At 58.7% G+C, this 13,770-nt stretch overlaps 1 protein-coding gene across 7 annotated transcripts in view; it reads left to right on the top strand.

The window, feature by feature from the left end:
• Nucleotides 1–13,770, top strand: part of KCNQ1 (potassium voltage-gated channel subfamily Q member 1) — a 329,509-nt gene that overhangs the window by 255,521 nt on the left and 60,218 nt on the right. For 2 of the 7 annotated variants that reach the window (XM_037011470.2, XM_037011475.2), the window contains exons 13-15: nucleotides 4,870–4,964; nucleotides 5,833–5,879; nucleotides 7,148–7,209. In XM_037011470.2, coding sequence (XP_036867365.1) covers nucleotides 4,870–4,964; nucleotides 5,833–5,879; nucleotides 7,148–7,209 — 204 coding nt within the window. Of the gene's footprint in view, nucleotides 1–4,869; nucleotides 4,965–5,360; nucleotides 5,788–5,832; nucleotides 5,880–7,147; nucleotides 7,210–9,394; nucleotides 10,461–13,770 lie in introns of those variants that run through there. The other 5 variants (XM_073217330.1, XM_073217331.1, XM_073217329.1 and 2 more) reach the window with 5 other exon arrangements.

Below are 13,770 nucleotides of genomic sequence, written 5' to 3'. Positions count from 1 at the left end.
CCCGTGGAGCCCCCAGGGGAAGCTAGTTGGTGGCAGGCTTGGCTCCAACCTTCTGCTGTGGGGACAGTCCTGGGTCGAAGGAGGGAGGCCCGGCTCAGCCCAGCACTCCAAGGAAATGTAGATTAGGAAACAGGCACCCTTGGGGTGAGGGGGTGTGGCCCTTCTCTTTGCAGAAGGCCTGGCCACCAGTGCCTCTAAAAAGTGAGCACCAGGGCTGCAGGGTCACCCTGGGGCTGGCAGCAATGTCTAGATCCCCTTGGGCGTGCTTGCCCAAGCAGCAAACCCCCAGAATTGTCACAGCAGTGCCGGGAAGAAAACCAGCACCCCTACATCCCACCCCAGCCCCTGCTCCCCGCTCTGGGCTGAGCCTTCCCGGCCAAGTTGCAGGATTGACATAGGCCCCCTGACCGCCCCTCAGCAGAGCCCCTGCTCACCCAGGCCATGAACGCAGGCTCAGAGCAGGGTTCTAGGTGCAGACCTCCACCCAGGCAGCCCTGGACCCGTTCTCCCCCCATCAGTAATGGCAACAAGAGCCCAAGGGGGTGGCACGGGACCGTCCACACATGGGCCCACTCACGGCAGCCCTCGGGCAGCGTCCGCCATGAGCATGACTGCCATCGTTCTGAGCCCAGCCCCTTCCCCGAGGCCCTTCCCCGGCCACCTTGCGCCTCCCGCCAACAAGAGCAGCGTGTGGCCCCTCGGCTCAGCAGCCAGCTGCTGGCCCAGGAGTGGTCTGCACACACAGTCCCTCGGTGGCATTCTGCTGCCTGTCTGCCCCGCCCCGATCCTTGGGGGGTGGCCTTTCATGACCAAACCAAGCCAAGTCATGCTGAGGCTCCCGCCAGGGCCTGGGACTTCTCATTGTCTCAACAGAAGGGTCCTTGTAGATGACAATCTCAGTCAGCTCCAAGAGGTCTGCCTGGCAGTGTTCTGGGCGAGACCTGGTGCCCCCAGGTTGAGGGCATCTGAATTCTGTGGCCACTCCTTCCCAGAGGACCTGGTGCCTGGCAGAGGGGCAGCTTGGAGGCAGGAGCTGACGGTTGGTGGGAGAGGTGCGCCCAGCCTCCTGGCAACAAGGGCCCCCTCCCCATGGAGGGGATTGCAGGAACCCCTCCTTAGGGGTCAGGTCTGGACAGGGCTGTCCCCCAGTGACAGGGGAGGCTGTGGGCAGGGCCAGGATATTTCACCCTCACTGGAGGGCAGGACCCAAGACATGAGACTTGGGGGGGGGTGTGGAGGGGTCAGTGGGGAACCTCCCAGGATGGAGATGGTCCCCAGCCTGAGAAGCTGGGCCACTGAGGCTCTAGAGTAAGTGCCTTCGGGGCAGAGCCCTTTGCTCCCTGCCTGAGGTGCGGCAGGGATGTGGGGGACTGTGCCGGCTGAACCCAAGCTTCCTGGGGCTGCTCCCGGGGCCTGGGGCACCAAGCAGAGCAGAAAGAGCCCTCAGGCTCCTGGCAAGCCCAGCTTGGGGGTGACATGAGCGGCTTCCAGCTCAGGACAGAGATTGTCCTCAGCAGACAGGCGCCCACTGTGGCTGCAGCAGGTTTGGGCACTGCCAACCTGTCTCTGAAGTACAGGCCAAAAAACTGCCTGCTGGCATCGGCGAGGGCCCTGCCCTCCCTTCTGGGCCAGGGTCCCTTTTGGCCATAGGACACAGGCGAGGCTGCAGGTGGCCTGGGAGGCCTCTGCTAATAGCCAGGTATTGCCCCTTCCCTTGCTCTCTGCCTCTCTCCTGTGCACAGGACCACTTGGGGGCCTTGCATAAAGGGCCCCTCGAATGGAGGTTCTCTGGGGAGCCTCCCAGTCTGCCTTTGTGAGGTATGGAGGCTCTTGAGCCAGGCCAGGGACCGGAGCTGCCTCCAGCTTCACCAGCTGGCCCTCACTGCCAGGGGGCACCATGGAGGCCTCTGGGGAGGAGGGACCCACCGAGGTCAGGCAGTGGAGGGAGCCCCTGGCAGTGAGGAGCTGTGTGGGGCCGTGGGGGCGGCCCCCACCGGGTACCAGCTATCAGGGGTGCTCCCCTCCCTCACAGCAGCCGGGCCGTCTGCCGGCGTCCTCACCCCCGATCTGGCCTCAGGGGCTGCAGACGCGGTGGGTGGCCCCCCTTCCTGCCTCGCTGGCCGATAAGTGCCCAGCCAGCCGCCCCTGTGTCTGGCAGAGGAGCCAGAGCCTCTTAGCCCTTCAAGTTTGCCTTGAACTCCCATGTCCACCGTCGGTCAGTCTGGACAACCCGGCATTATCTCGGCTCATCTCAGGCTCCCGCTTGCTGCCGCCAGAGGAAATTAGCTCTGGAGAGAAAGCTGAGATGATCTCTCCCACCAGGCTCCAGGCAACCATTTGACAGAGGCCTCCAGGGGCACTGACCAGACCCTGGGGGTAGCTTCTCAGCTCCAAGATAAGTCTCAGGGGGCCTGGGACCCCAGCGGGCCATGAGTCCTGGGTGTCGCCGGGCACTGCTGACCCTCTGTGGTCTGCGCCCTGGACGAGGTGAGGCGGAGGAGGCCCAGCTCACTGGCCCCGCCCGAGAGCCCTGCTCGCGCACTCCTGTGCAGACTCTGGCACACTCACACTCCATGCTCTCACTCCCACCCACACTGGTCACTCACACTCATGTCCTTTCACAGGCACGTTTGCCTACATTGGGGCACACAAGGGCTTCTAACACTCAGATGCCCCATTCACCTGCATTCAGTGGCCTGTGACCTCCCAGGCTGTGGGGGGAGGCCAGCACAGGGACACAGCGCACCCCAGGCCAGGCCTGCACCACCTTGCACTGTGGACCCAGCCAGTCCCCCAGCCTGCCCAGGCCCCACCGGCGTGCCTGGAGGTGCCGCATGTCTCGGCCCTCTGGCCCACGGGGACTGGCTGCCGTGACCCAGGGCCACCATCAGTGTGCGCTGAGGAAGAGTTCCCACACTGGCCCCGGCTGGCTCAGGACTCTCTGGCCTCCCTCACCCGTCATCTCACTTTATCCCCCTCCCTCCCTGGCAGCCAGAGCGAGGCAGGGCTCAGCGCCCCATGTTACAGGAAAGGAGCAGGACCAGCGGCCCATCTTCCAGGAGGGAGGGGCAGGGCTCAGCGCCCCATTTTATAGAAACAGAAACTAAAGCCTGGGGACATTGCTAGCCTACACCTACATGCTGTCCTCAGTGCTATTTTTGTGACTGTCACTAAGTGGAGTTTGTGGAGAGCCAAAGGGTCTGCCTAGAGTCCCATCCCATGCCTGACCCTGTTAGCCCAGGGTGGGTCCTGGCATGTGAGCCATGAGGTGATCCAGGTGGCCCTGGTGTCCAGGTGGGCTCCGGGGGTGGTAGGTCCTTCTGTCAGGAGCACTGCTGTGGTGTGGGAAAGGTGGGCTCCATCCCAGCCCCCCAATCTCAGGGTCCTGTCTTTAGACCCCGGAGCTGGGCTGCATGTTTCCCACAAGGGCCCTACCTGGTGGATCCTGTGAAGGGCAGGAACCCCTTGGATTCTGGGGGCCTTGCCCCTGGTAGGAAGGAGGCCTCTGCCCTGCCTTGGAATTCCTGGGGCCAGGATAGTGTTTGGGGGAGGTTGCAAGAACTCTGCCAAGCTACCAGCATTGATGGCAGAGCCAATGGCGTGTCAGAGGGTACCTAAAAATCTGAAGCAGGACCCTGTCCTGGAGGGCAGGCAAAGGTGAGCACACTCTCAGACCGGGGTAGCCCCAGTCTGGTGCACCCTAAGGAGAGGTAGGCTTCAGGTGGCAGGGAGGATGTGTTCCCAGGACCCTGCAGGGGGGAACAGCACTGACCCTTGGTGGGCATCGGAACCTTGTCCCCACTTATCTGTGACCCAGGCTGACCCCACTGTTCCCAGCTGTCTGGCAAGTCACAGGCCCTTCATGCTCCAGCAAGAGGCAATGATCCCCAGCGCACCACTAATGTGGGCTCTTTGGTGCTACTGAGGATGACCCTGGCCCCACCCAACCTGGTCTCCCCAGGACCCCTTGGGTAGAAGGGCAGAAGTTCCCTGGCTTGCCTGTCAGGGGGATGGGCCTCCTGGACCATCAAACCCTGACTTGGCCAGCCTGTACCTGAGCGGGAACCCCAGCCTGAGGCTCCTGGGAACAAGGCCATGAATGTGGCTTGAGGTGTTGCTGACATCAGCATAGGAAGCCTTATTCTCTTTGTTGTGGTTTCTGGTGATTTCATCTGAGCCCAGGATGCATTTATGGACTCAGAGCTGGCGGTGAGCCTGGGTGCCCTGGGGTCACCCGCTGTGCCCTGCATGGCCCAGGCCTGCTGTGAGAGAGTCCCTCTGCCCCATAAGCCTCAGAACCCCAGGAGGCAGCCTGTCCCCAAGAGCAGGTACTGCAGGCTGAGACTGTCACCTGGGGCTACCACTGCCTGGCAATGAGGACTGCTTGGGAAGCGAGCATGGCAGTCCACGTCCCCACCCTCAGAATAGGGGGTATGCCTGCCAGCAAGTGTGTGGGGGTCAGCTTGGAGCCCAGCTGGGGGTGGCTGTGCAGAGCCGTGCCCCCACCCCCAGCCAGCACCTAGCAGCCGACCTGTCCCTCCTGGTCCCTCACCTGGGCCAGCTCTTCCAAGACCGGGGCTGGGAAGGGACAGTGGGCAGGCCTCTGTGAGTGAGTGGGCAAGAAGCCGAAGCCCAGAGAGGCCAGGCGCCAGCCCCCAGTCACCCAACCCCAGGGGCCAAGCCCAGGGTAGTCAGGCCACTGACAATGAGCCAGCCACTGAGTATGTGCTGGGCCAGACCTGCCCCGTGTCCCCATGCGGGCAAGCTCCTTACATCCCCAAGACCCCTTGAGGCAGGCACCTTCACCATGTGCTTTGGCATGGTGCCAGCAGCGCAGAGAGGGGTGACTCATGTCTTCCTGGCCTGCAGCAAGCACGGAAGCCCTACGACGTGCGGGACGTCATCGAACAGTACTCCCAGGGCCACCTCAACCTCATGGTGCGCATCAAAGAGCTGCAGAGAAGGTAGGCACAGGCGGGCAGGGGACAGGGGGTACAGAGTGGGGGCGGGGGCGGAAGTATGGCTCTCTCCCCACTCCGGGGCAGCAACCGGGGCCACACTGCCCACCTCTGCTCAGACTGCACCCACCCTCCCTGACTACCACTTCTGACCGAGGCCCAGCCCTGCCTCAGGAGACACCCACCAGGGGAGACCCTGCCAGGCACAAGGTGCTTCCCATCCCCGGGGTCTCCCCCATCCTGGACCTGGAGCTGGGGAGCTTACATGTTCAGCTTCCGGCTTGAAGCCGGGAGGGCTTGTTCCCACGGAAGCAGCAGAGTCCGGGGGCTTGCTCACACTGGGGCCAGCTGCACCTCCACGGCGGGCCAGCCTGGGAACAACCTAGCCCCGTGTGTCGCAAGGTCCAGCTGGGAGACTGCCGGGGCTGCCCACAGCCAGGGGTCCAGGCCGCCCTACTTCACTGACCTGCTGCAGGAGTGTGAAGCCCGCCCAGCTCGGCGACCTGGCCTCACCCCGGAAGGGCCCACTCCCGGGCTGCCTCTCCCAGCCGGTGAGGGCTCCTGGCCTGGGCCGTTCATGAATGGGCACTCTTCGGACTCTGCCTGGCCGCTGCCCCTCACCTTGGAGCCCCTGCCCAGCCCCCTCGGGAACACGGGTCTCTGGGGCCTGGGAGGCACCTGGCAGGTCTGTGAATGGCAGTGGTGGGTGGCTCATGTCTTCCTGGCCTGCAGCAAGTGCGGAAGCCCTACGATGAGGCCCCAGAGGGACTGGGTATCTTGTATTGCTGGGCACCGCTGCCCCTTTGCCCACTGACAGGCCAAGTGTGTGGGTGGCACCCAGGCTGAGTGTGAGCTCACATCCGTCTCCCCCCAGGCTGGACCAGTCCATCGGGAAGCCCTCCCTCTTCATCTCCGCTTCAGGTGGGTTTCTGCATCAAGGCACCTGGGCACAGTGGCCCGTGCGGGACCCTTCCCCTGCCCCTCCACCCACGCTAGCCTCTCCCCGCCGTCAGACTGGACCATCAGGGCCTTGGAAGCACAGGACACAGCAACAGCCGGCAGAGGGGGTGGGTGGTGGTGGCAGGTAGACCCCACCCTAAACAAAGGTGGTTTCGAATGCACTTTATAAAGGAATTTTCAGTTAGTGCAAGACCCCCCCCAACCCCGTGGATCCCCTTAAATGGCAGCTTTTCCAGGCCATAGAGGAATTAGGTGCACATCCATGATGGACATTCTGGCAGGACGGCACGTGGGGGGGGGGCAGGGGCAAATGGCCAGCCTAGAACTCAAGGGGCCACTGGCATGGCAAGGGCGCTGCCGTTCTCCAGCTCTGACTCCTTGCGTCCTCTGGACCGGGCTATGGGTCACACCAGGGCCAGGCCAGGTCATTGGGGTTGCCCCAGCCCAAGTTCAGGTGGGAGCCATGGCTCACACAGGGGCCGGGATGGCAGGGGCAGCTGGGGCAGCAGGCATTCCCCAGGCCTAAGAGAGGCCAGGGCCTCCCGGGGGCAGAATGTGCAGGCAGACCTCGGAGGTTCCAGACCGCAACGCCCAAGCAGCGAGGCAGTCACACGAACGCTTCGGTTTCCCAGTGCATGTGAAAGTTATGTTTACGCTATATGTAGTCTATTAAGCGTGCAGTAGCATTGTCTGAAAAACAACATATATACTTCAACTTAGACACACCGTCTTGCTAAAACACACTAGTCACCACCTGAGCTTTCAGAGAGTCACAATCACCAGTCACAGATCACCCTAATAAATACAATAATAATGAGAAAGTGTGCAATATTGCAAGAATAACCAAAACATGACACAGAGGCGCAAAGTGAGCAAATGCTGTCGGGAAACATCACCCACAGGCTGGCTCGACGCAGGGCTGCCGCATACCTTCAGTTGTGAAGCATGGTAAACAGAGCACAATGGGTGGAGGTGCCCTGTGCAGTGGATGGGCGCCGTGCCACAGCTTCCGGGGCAGGCCCGTGCCTGTCCTGCTCTGATGGGCTCTCAGGTCGCAGGACTGGAAGTCTAGGGCACCCTGGCCGCCCCACCCCTCCACCTCCCAGGGCGCCCTCCAACCCCAACGACCCACCCCTCATCACCGCTCTCCCTGAGCCCAGCCGGGGTCGCCCGCCCTGCCCTCGCCCACCGCCAGCATGCACATCCCTGATTTCCTGCTCTTCCCGCAGAGAAGAGCAAGGACCGAGGTAACAACAGCATCGGTGCCCGCCTGAACCGGGTGGAAGACAAGGTAGGCACGAGGGGGAGCCGTGCGGGTGCGGAGGCAGTGTCGCGCTGTTCCTGAGGCCTGTGGTCCATTCTCGAGGCCACTCCAGCGGTGCTTCTCTCCCGGTTCTTCCCTGAGCTGCGGGCCAGGACGGTACCTCAGGGTGTGGTGGGTCCCCCACCCGGCCTCCCTCCCCCTGGGCTCAGTGTGGCCCACGTGACGCCAGGACTTCCAGAGGTGGGGCTCACACCCACTCTCCCATGTGGCTGGGCACCGGCCCCCATGGGAAGGACAGCCTGAGGCCAGGCCAGGCTGGTTTGTAGACCCCTGACAAGTGGTATCTTTACTGGCAGGTGGCACTGGGTGGCCACAGGCCTCTTCCCAGAGTCCCTGAGAACCACTCAGCACATGTAGGTGGGCAGCGCCACACATAGCTGCCTGTGACTCCCTCAGCCCCAGCCACGGGCACTTGGGGACATCAGAGGTACTGAGGGTGGCACAGGAGCACATATGGCAGGGAGTTGGGGCCGTGGGCTCCAGGAGCTTCTCCAGGGGGTGGGAGGTGGTGTGTCGGCCCTACTGGGTACCCAGGTGGCACATAGGACCTCAGGTTCCTTCTCTGAGCTGTGGAAGCCGGTGCTCCTTCTGCTCCGGGGTGCCAGCCCCGTGGCTCAGTCACCAGGATGCCCCCCCACCACGGCCATGCCGGGCTCTGTGCCTGCTGTGGCCTCTGGGCACAGGAGCCTCTTCCCAGGGTGTCCCAGCCGCTGGGGGACATTTGCCAAGCCTGCCGCCCTCTGAAAGCTTGTGGTTTGCAGCGGGCGCTGCCTCGCGGAACAGTTTGCCCGTCTACATGGACTTTATCTGAAAGTCGCTGGGAGGCTAAAAATAGAGGAATTTCGGTTGGGCAGGGCTGGCGTGGTGCTCGGTTTCCCTGGCAACGCCTGGGTCTGGCCCTCATCCACCCCGGCTGCAGCTGGGTGGGCGGGCCGGGGCACAACTCCAGTTCCCGCCCCACCCGCCCCGGCTGGGCCTGCAGGATCCCCTCCCCACCTGCACAATCCGCCCCTGGCCAAGGGGCCCTGAGGCCAGTAAATGGGGATCCTGCAGAGAGACGGAGGCCATGGTCCCAGAGCCTGTGGGGCCCCTCACTTCGGGCCTGGCCCCCTTGGTCAGCGCGGACGCAAGCCGGGCTGGTGCCAGCCTGCTCTCAGGCAGGTGGGCCAGCAGTAGGTGTCCCTGTTTGGCAGGATGAGACGGGGAGAGGTCAGCTCAGCAGACTGGCTGGGATTGGAGCCCCGGGGCCCGGGCTCTGCCAGGCTGATGAATGAGAGCTCTCCTCGGCTCTCACTCTCCTCTATGGGAGAGACCAGGGCCTGGTCTGGCACACCCTTCAAGAAGCAGTAGGCAGCCATGCCCACTAGAGCATGCTGGGCACCCTGTGTAGGGGCTTGTGGACATCAGAGGAACGGACCCAGGCCCCCACCCTGACCTCCTCGCCCAGCCCTGGAACCCTGGCCACAGCAGCTTTTGCTGACCAGGCCCCACTGGCAGGATCATGCTGGCACCTGAGTGCAGGAGCCTTGGGCCCCCCAGCAGCCCCAGGAGCACCCTCACTGTCCCATCTTCCACCAACTGTGCTCCCCCCTCCTGCAGCCCCTGCCCCGCTGTGCCGAGCCCTTTGTGTGGCTGTGCCCACTGCTTCTCTGCCCAAAGCCACTCCTTTAAACTCAGACCAAGCCTGGTGTCCTCTGCGGGCAACGATGGGCAGGAGACAGGGCCCCGGGGCAGTGCCCCGCCCAGACTGGAGTAGTGGCCATTGGGTAGCTGCAAGGACCTGAGACTGGGGCGCAGCCCTTGGTCAGCCGTCAGTGGGCTGGGCTGAAGTGGGACCAGCACTGGCCTTGGGAATCACATGCCCATACTTCTTAAGGTCTGAACAACAAAGGGAAGAGTTTTCTGGAGCCCTTGATCCCTGGGGACATGGTTCACGAGCAAAGCCCCGAGTGGCCCTGTGCCCAAGACAGGGGCCATTCCTGGGGTGTGAGCACGTGGAATGCTCTGCACGCACAGTGCTCAGGGACGCCGCTTCTCTGCTGTGTTCTGCTGGAGAACTTGCTTGGTCTGGGTGAGGGGGTCACCTGCTTGGGATGGGAGGTGGTGAGCGGCCCGTGCTGCACGTGGGTCTCAGTGCCTGCTGTCCACCCAGGCGCTGATGGGAATGTGCTGGACCTGGGCAGAGGCCACCGTGGGCTGGCGTCCTGCTCAGCCTGACTGGCTGCTGCCTCACAATGGACTGGTGCCCTCCTCGGGGACAGACCCTGGGAAAGTGCCTGGCCAGGCCCAGAGGGCACAGTGCTATGTCTCAGCCCCACGTTATCACTGCAGCCATCAGGGCCATAAACAACCCCCACGCAATCTGCTGATTGTGGGGAAGCCGGGACAGGAAATGGAGCCGCCGCTGGGCCTCAGAACCAGGCAGATCTACGGTGGCACTGCCAGCCCCCCGCCAGCCCCAGCCAGAGCCGCTGGGCTTTCTCCCACCTACAGGGTGGGCCTGGGGCAGGAGCCGAGCCTGGTCCCCACCTGCTTCTGCGTCTCAGTCAGGCCCGAAGCTGTGACAGGGGTCCCACCCCAGGCCGGCTCACTCAGCGGCAAGAAGGGGCTCAGAGAGGCGCAGGCAAGGGCCTCTTGGGGTGCACAGCCACATGCCCCTACTCTTAGGAACAGATCATTCTGAGGGTCAGGGGTCGGGGCTGTCCACTTCTTGGGGTCATCATTGGGAAGGCCAGCTCAGCTTGTCCAGGGGCGTCCCATTTCCCTGCAAGGAGCCCCCTGTGCTCATGTCCAGGCCAGCGGCCACAAGCTCACACTTCCTGCCCACTGGAGTCCTGCAGCCTGGTGGCCACTCTTGCTTGGCAGTGGGACGCCCTGCTCCAACGTGGCCCCCACCACCTGTCCCCAGAGAACTCTGCACGCCTGTCCAGGCCCGGCCTGGCTGTTCAGATCCACCTCGGTCCCGGGGTGTGGACAGCAGAGAGCATTCCCACCGTGCTGCCAGTGCCTCCGGGGCTTCACCTGCAGACATTCAGGAGCCCACTCCCCACACCTCAGACCCGCTCCCACCCGCCTCCCTTTCCTAGTGAAGGAGAAGGTATAAGCCACTCCACGTGCTTCTTCTTAAAAGTGGCCGGAACTACCGCACATTCCTTCACATTGTCTTCTTTATTCTGGAAAGGACTCTTATTTGCCCAAATAAATTCTTTTTGAAAGTTGGAGAAACCAAGGCCCAGAGAGGTTGGACGGATGCCTAAGATCACACAGCCAGTCAGGTGACGAACTGGTCCCTGTGGGGCCACAGATGGTGGGGAGACGAGCTGGGGAGAGGCAGAGGAAGCCAGACAGGGTCCCATAAGCACACGTGGTCAACTCAAAAAGAGGCCAGGCCTGAACACTGAGGGCCAAGGTGGGGGTTGGGGGGGCAAACAGTAAGGTCTGTGGGGGTGGGAGTCAGGGGGACTGCACAGATTCAGACACTTGGTGGCTGCCTCACCAGGCCTGGCACAGGAGGCCTGGCAACACACTGGCCTGGCCAGCCCCCAGCCCCGAGCCCTCAGTCCCCGGGCCCTAGCCCCCTGCCCTGCCCTGGCTGGGCTGCTAGGGAGGCGGGCATCCCCTGGTTCTCTTGGGACTCAGTGGGGAAGAGGGCTGCTCCAGCCTTCCGCCCTCGTGTGTATTCTTAGCTCGGCCCCCCCACCCCCACCCCCTGGGGACCTGCAGCGTGTTTACGTTGAGCCCAGTTTATTCTGCAAGCTCAGCTCACGGCTGCTCTTGCTGATAGGAGGAGCCCAGTAGGCCAGGAGAATTTCTTTCTTCTCTGTTTTTGCCGGAAATGTTCATGGCTTAGAACTGCGCTCAGGAAAGTCCTGGGTTTCCAGGCCCCCGTTCTGAGGGTGTGGGTGGAATGGACCCCCACCACCCAACCCTCCTTCCACTACCTCCTGACTGAGCATGGCTTTCTCCTGGACAGGAGTGTCCTCAGCCCAGGAACCCACCACCATCCCTCCCCAGGCCCCTCTGCCTCCCCTTTGGAGTGGGCAGTAGACCCTATTACCCAGGACTTGGTGTCCACCCAGACACTGCTCCTCCTGGTCTGTCCCTTGTCCCAGAGGGACCCCCTGTCTCCACAGGCCTCCGAGCAGGCCCCCGAGGCATTGTCACCCCACCCATGCCCCCACTCACCCATCAGGGCCGCCTGGACACTGCTCACCCCTTTACCCAGCCCCACTCCCTCGTGCTGAGTTCAAGCCTTTATCATCTTAGATTATTTTTCTAGCCACCTGTGTGGTCTGCAGCCTGTCCCCAACCCTTAGCCAATCCTTCACATTGTGTATTATTTCCTGAGCACTGCTGACATCTGCTTGCTAATATTTTCTGTAAAATTTTGGTGCCGATATCTGGGTGTGAGATACATACATAACGTAATTTCCCCTCTTACACGGTCCTCATCAGGTGTGGGTATCAAATTTATGTAAGCCTCATAGAAGGAGTTAAGAAGTGGGCCCTCTCTAGAATATCTTGTTTAGGATTAGAATTTTCTCCCCTTTTGAATGTTTGGTGAAACTTCAAGGTACAGCCATTTTTACCTGGTATGTTTTTTTGTGGGAAGATTTTTCATTCTGATTCAATGATGTCAGTGATTATGAGACTGTGCATGTTTTCCATCTCTTCTTGTGTCAGTTTTGTTAAGTTGTATATTATAGGAATTTGTACATTTCACCTTAGGTTTCAAATTCATTAGCATTTATTGTCACTTCCATGTCTGTAGTATTGGTAGTGAGGTCCCTTTTTTATTGCCGGTTTTGTTGATTTGTGTCTTCCCTTTTTCCATTGCCCGCTATTTGCCAACCTCATGAATATTTTCAACAAACTTGCATTTTATCCATCCCATCTGGTGGATGTTTAGTTTCATCCCAGGCATGTCTCTTCACTTGGCCTTAATATATTGTTCTTTTCTCTAACTTCTCAGGCTGGACGATTATTAATTTTCAGATTTTCTGGGTTTCTAAGGTGTGCATCCAAGGCTATACATTTTCCCTCTAAATACCACTCAAACTGCATCCGCCACTCATTGATATGTAGCATTTAACTTTAATGTTTATTCACTTAAACATTTTTCTAATCTCCATTATGATCTCTTATTTATTCCAGGACATGACTTTTGTCACTGTTGTAACTGGGAGAGCCTTTTTGCCTAATGTTACTGTTCTGATGTCAGAGAGAGTGATGTATATGATATTAATGCCTTGAAACATTTTGAAATATGCTTTATGGCACACTATGCGGTCAGTTCCTGTAAGTGCACCCTCTGTTTGAGTACTATGTGTATTCTGTATTTGTTGGGGGCAGTGTTATATTTATGGTCATTCGAACAAGCTTGCATTTGTTTTGTTGAAATCTATATGCTCACTGGAATATTTTTATCTACTTGATCAATCATTACAGAGATGTGTTAAAAGTACAACTAGAGTGGACAATTCATCTACTTTTTTTTATATTTTTGCCAATTTTTACTGTTTTTAGATCTTACAGTTAGGTATAGTTAATGCTTAAATTTTTATACATTCACTGCTGGAGTCAATGTTTTACAATTATATAGCACCCTCTTTATCTCAAGCAGTGTATCAAAATTAAGTTTTAGGACATTTTCAACCCCCCCAAATGCCCTCAGTTTCATTTGCAATTATTGCCAGCTCCCACCCCCAGCTACAATCGGATCTGCTTTCTGTCTCTATATTCTTAAATTTTCATAAGCCTAGAAGTGTGTCTTTTCTGGATGTTTCCTGTGAATAAAAGCACACACCATGTGGTGTTTTGTGTTTAGCTTTTTCACATGGCATAATGTTCTTGGGGCTCATCTGTGTGGCACCATGTATTTCTTCCCTTTTTCATGCTGAATAGTATTCTGTGGTGTGGATGGACCACATTTTATTTATCCATTTGCCAGTTGATGGACATCTGGATTGTTTCCAACTTTTGGCTATTATGGGTAAGGCTGCCGTGAATTTTTATCTACCAGTCTTTGTATGGACATATGTTTTCATTTCTCTTAGTTAGGTTCCTAAGAGTGGAATTGATAGTTCATATGGCAACTTTCTAAAAAGCTTCTAAGCTGTTGCCCAAAGGGTCTGGAGCATTCTGATTTCCCACCAGTAATGTGCAAAGCATCCACGTTCTCCATATCCTTGCAAATCCACGGAATGGTTGGCCCCTTTTCTATTAGCTATTCTACTGAGTGTGTCATGGTATCTCATTGTAAGTTTGATTTGCATTTTCCTAATCACTAATGATGCTGAGCAACTTTTCATGTGCTTATTAGCCATTCATAGTCTTCTTTAGTGCCTATTTTCTAATTAAGTAGTTTGTTCTGTTATTGAATTGCAGGAGTTGTTTATATGTTCTGGATACAAGTCCTTTATCAAATATATGACTTGCAAAGATTTCCTCCCATTCTGTGGCTGCCTTTTCATTTTCTTAATCGTGTCTTTTAAAACACAAACATTTTAAATTTTAATGAAGTCCAAT

The sequence above is a fragment of the Manis javanica genome, chromosome 11 (genome assembly GCF_040802235.1).
Source record: "Manis javanica isolate MJ-LG chromosome 11, MJ_LKY, whole genome shotgun sequence".
NCBI classification, from domain to species: Eukaryota; Metazoa; Chordata; class Mammalia; order Pholidota; family Manidae; genus Manis; species Manis javanica.
Note: the sequence above shows the minus strand (reverse complement) of the source record. Positions and strands in the feature narration are given on the sequence as shown.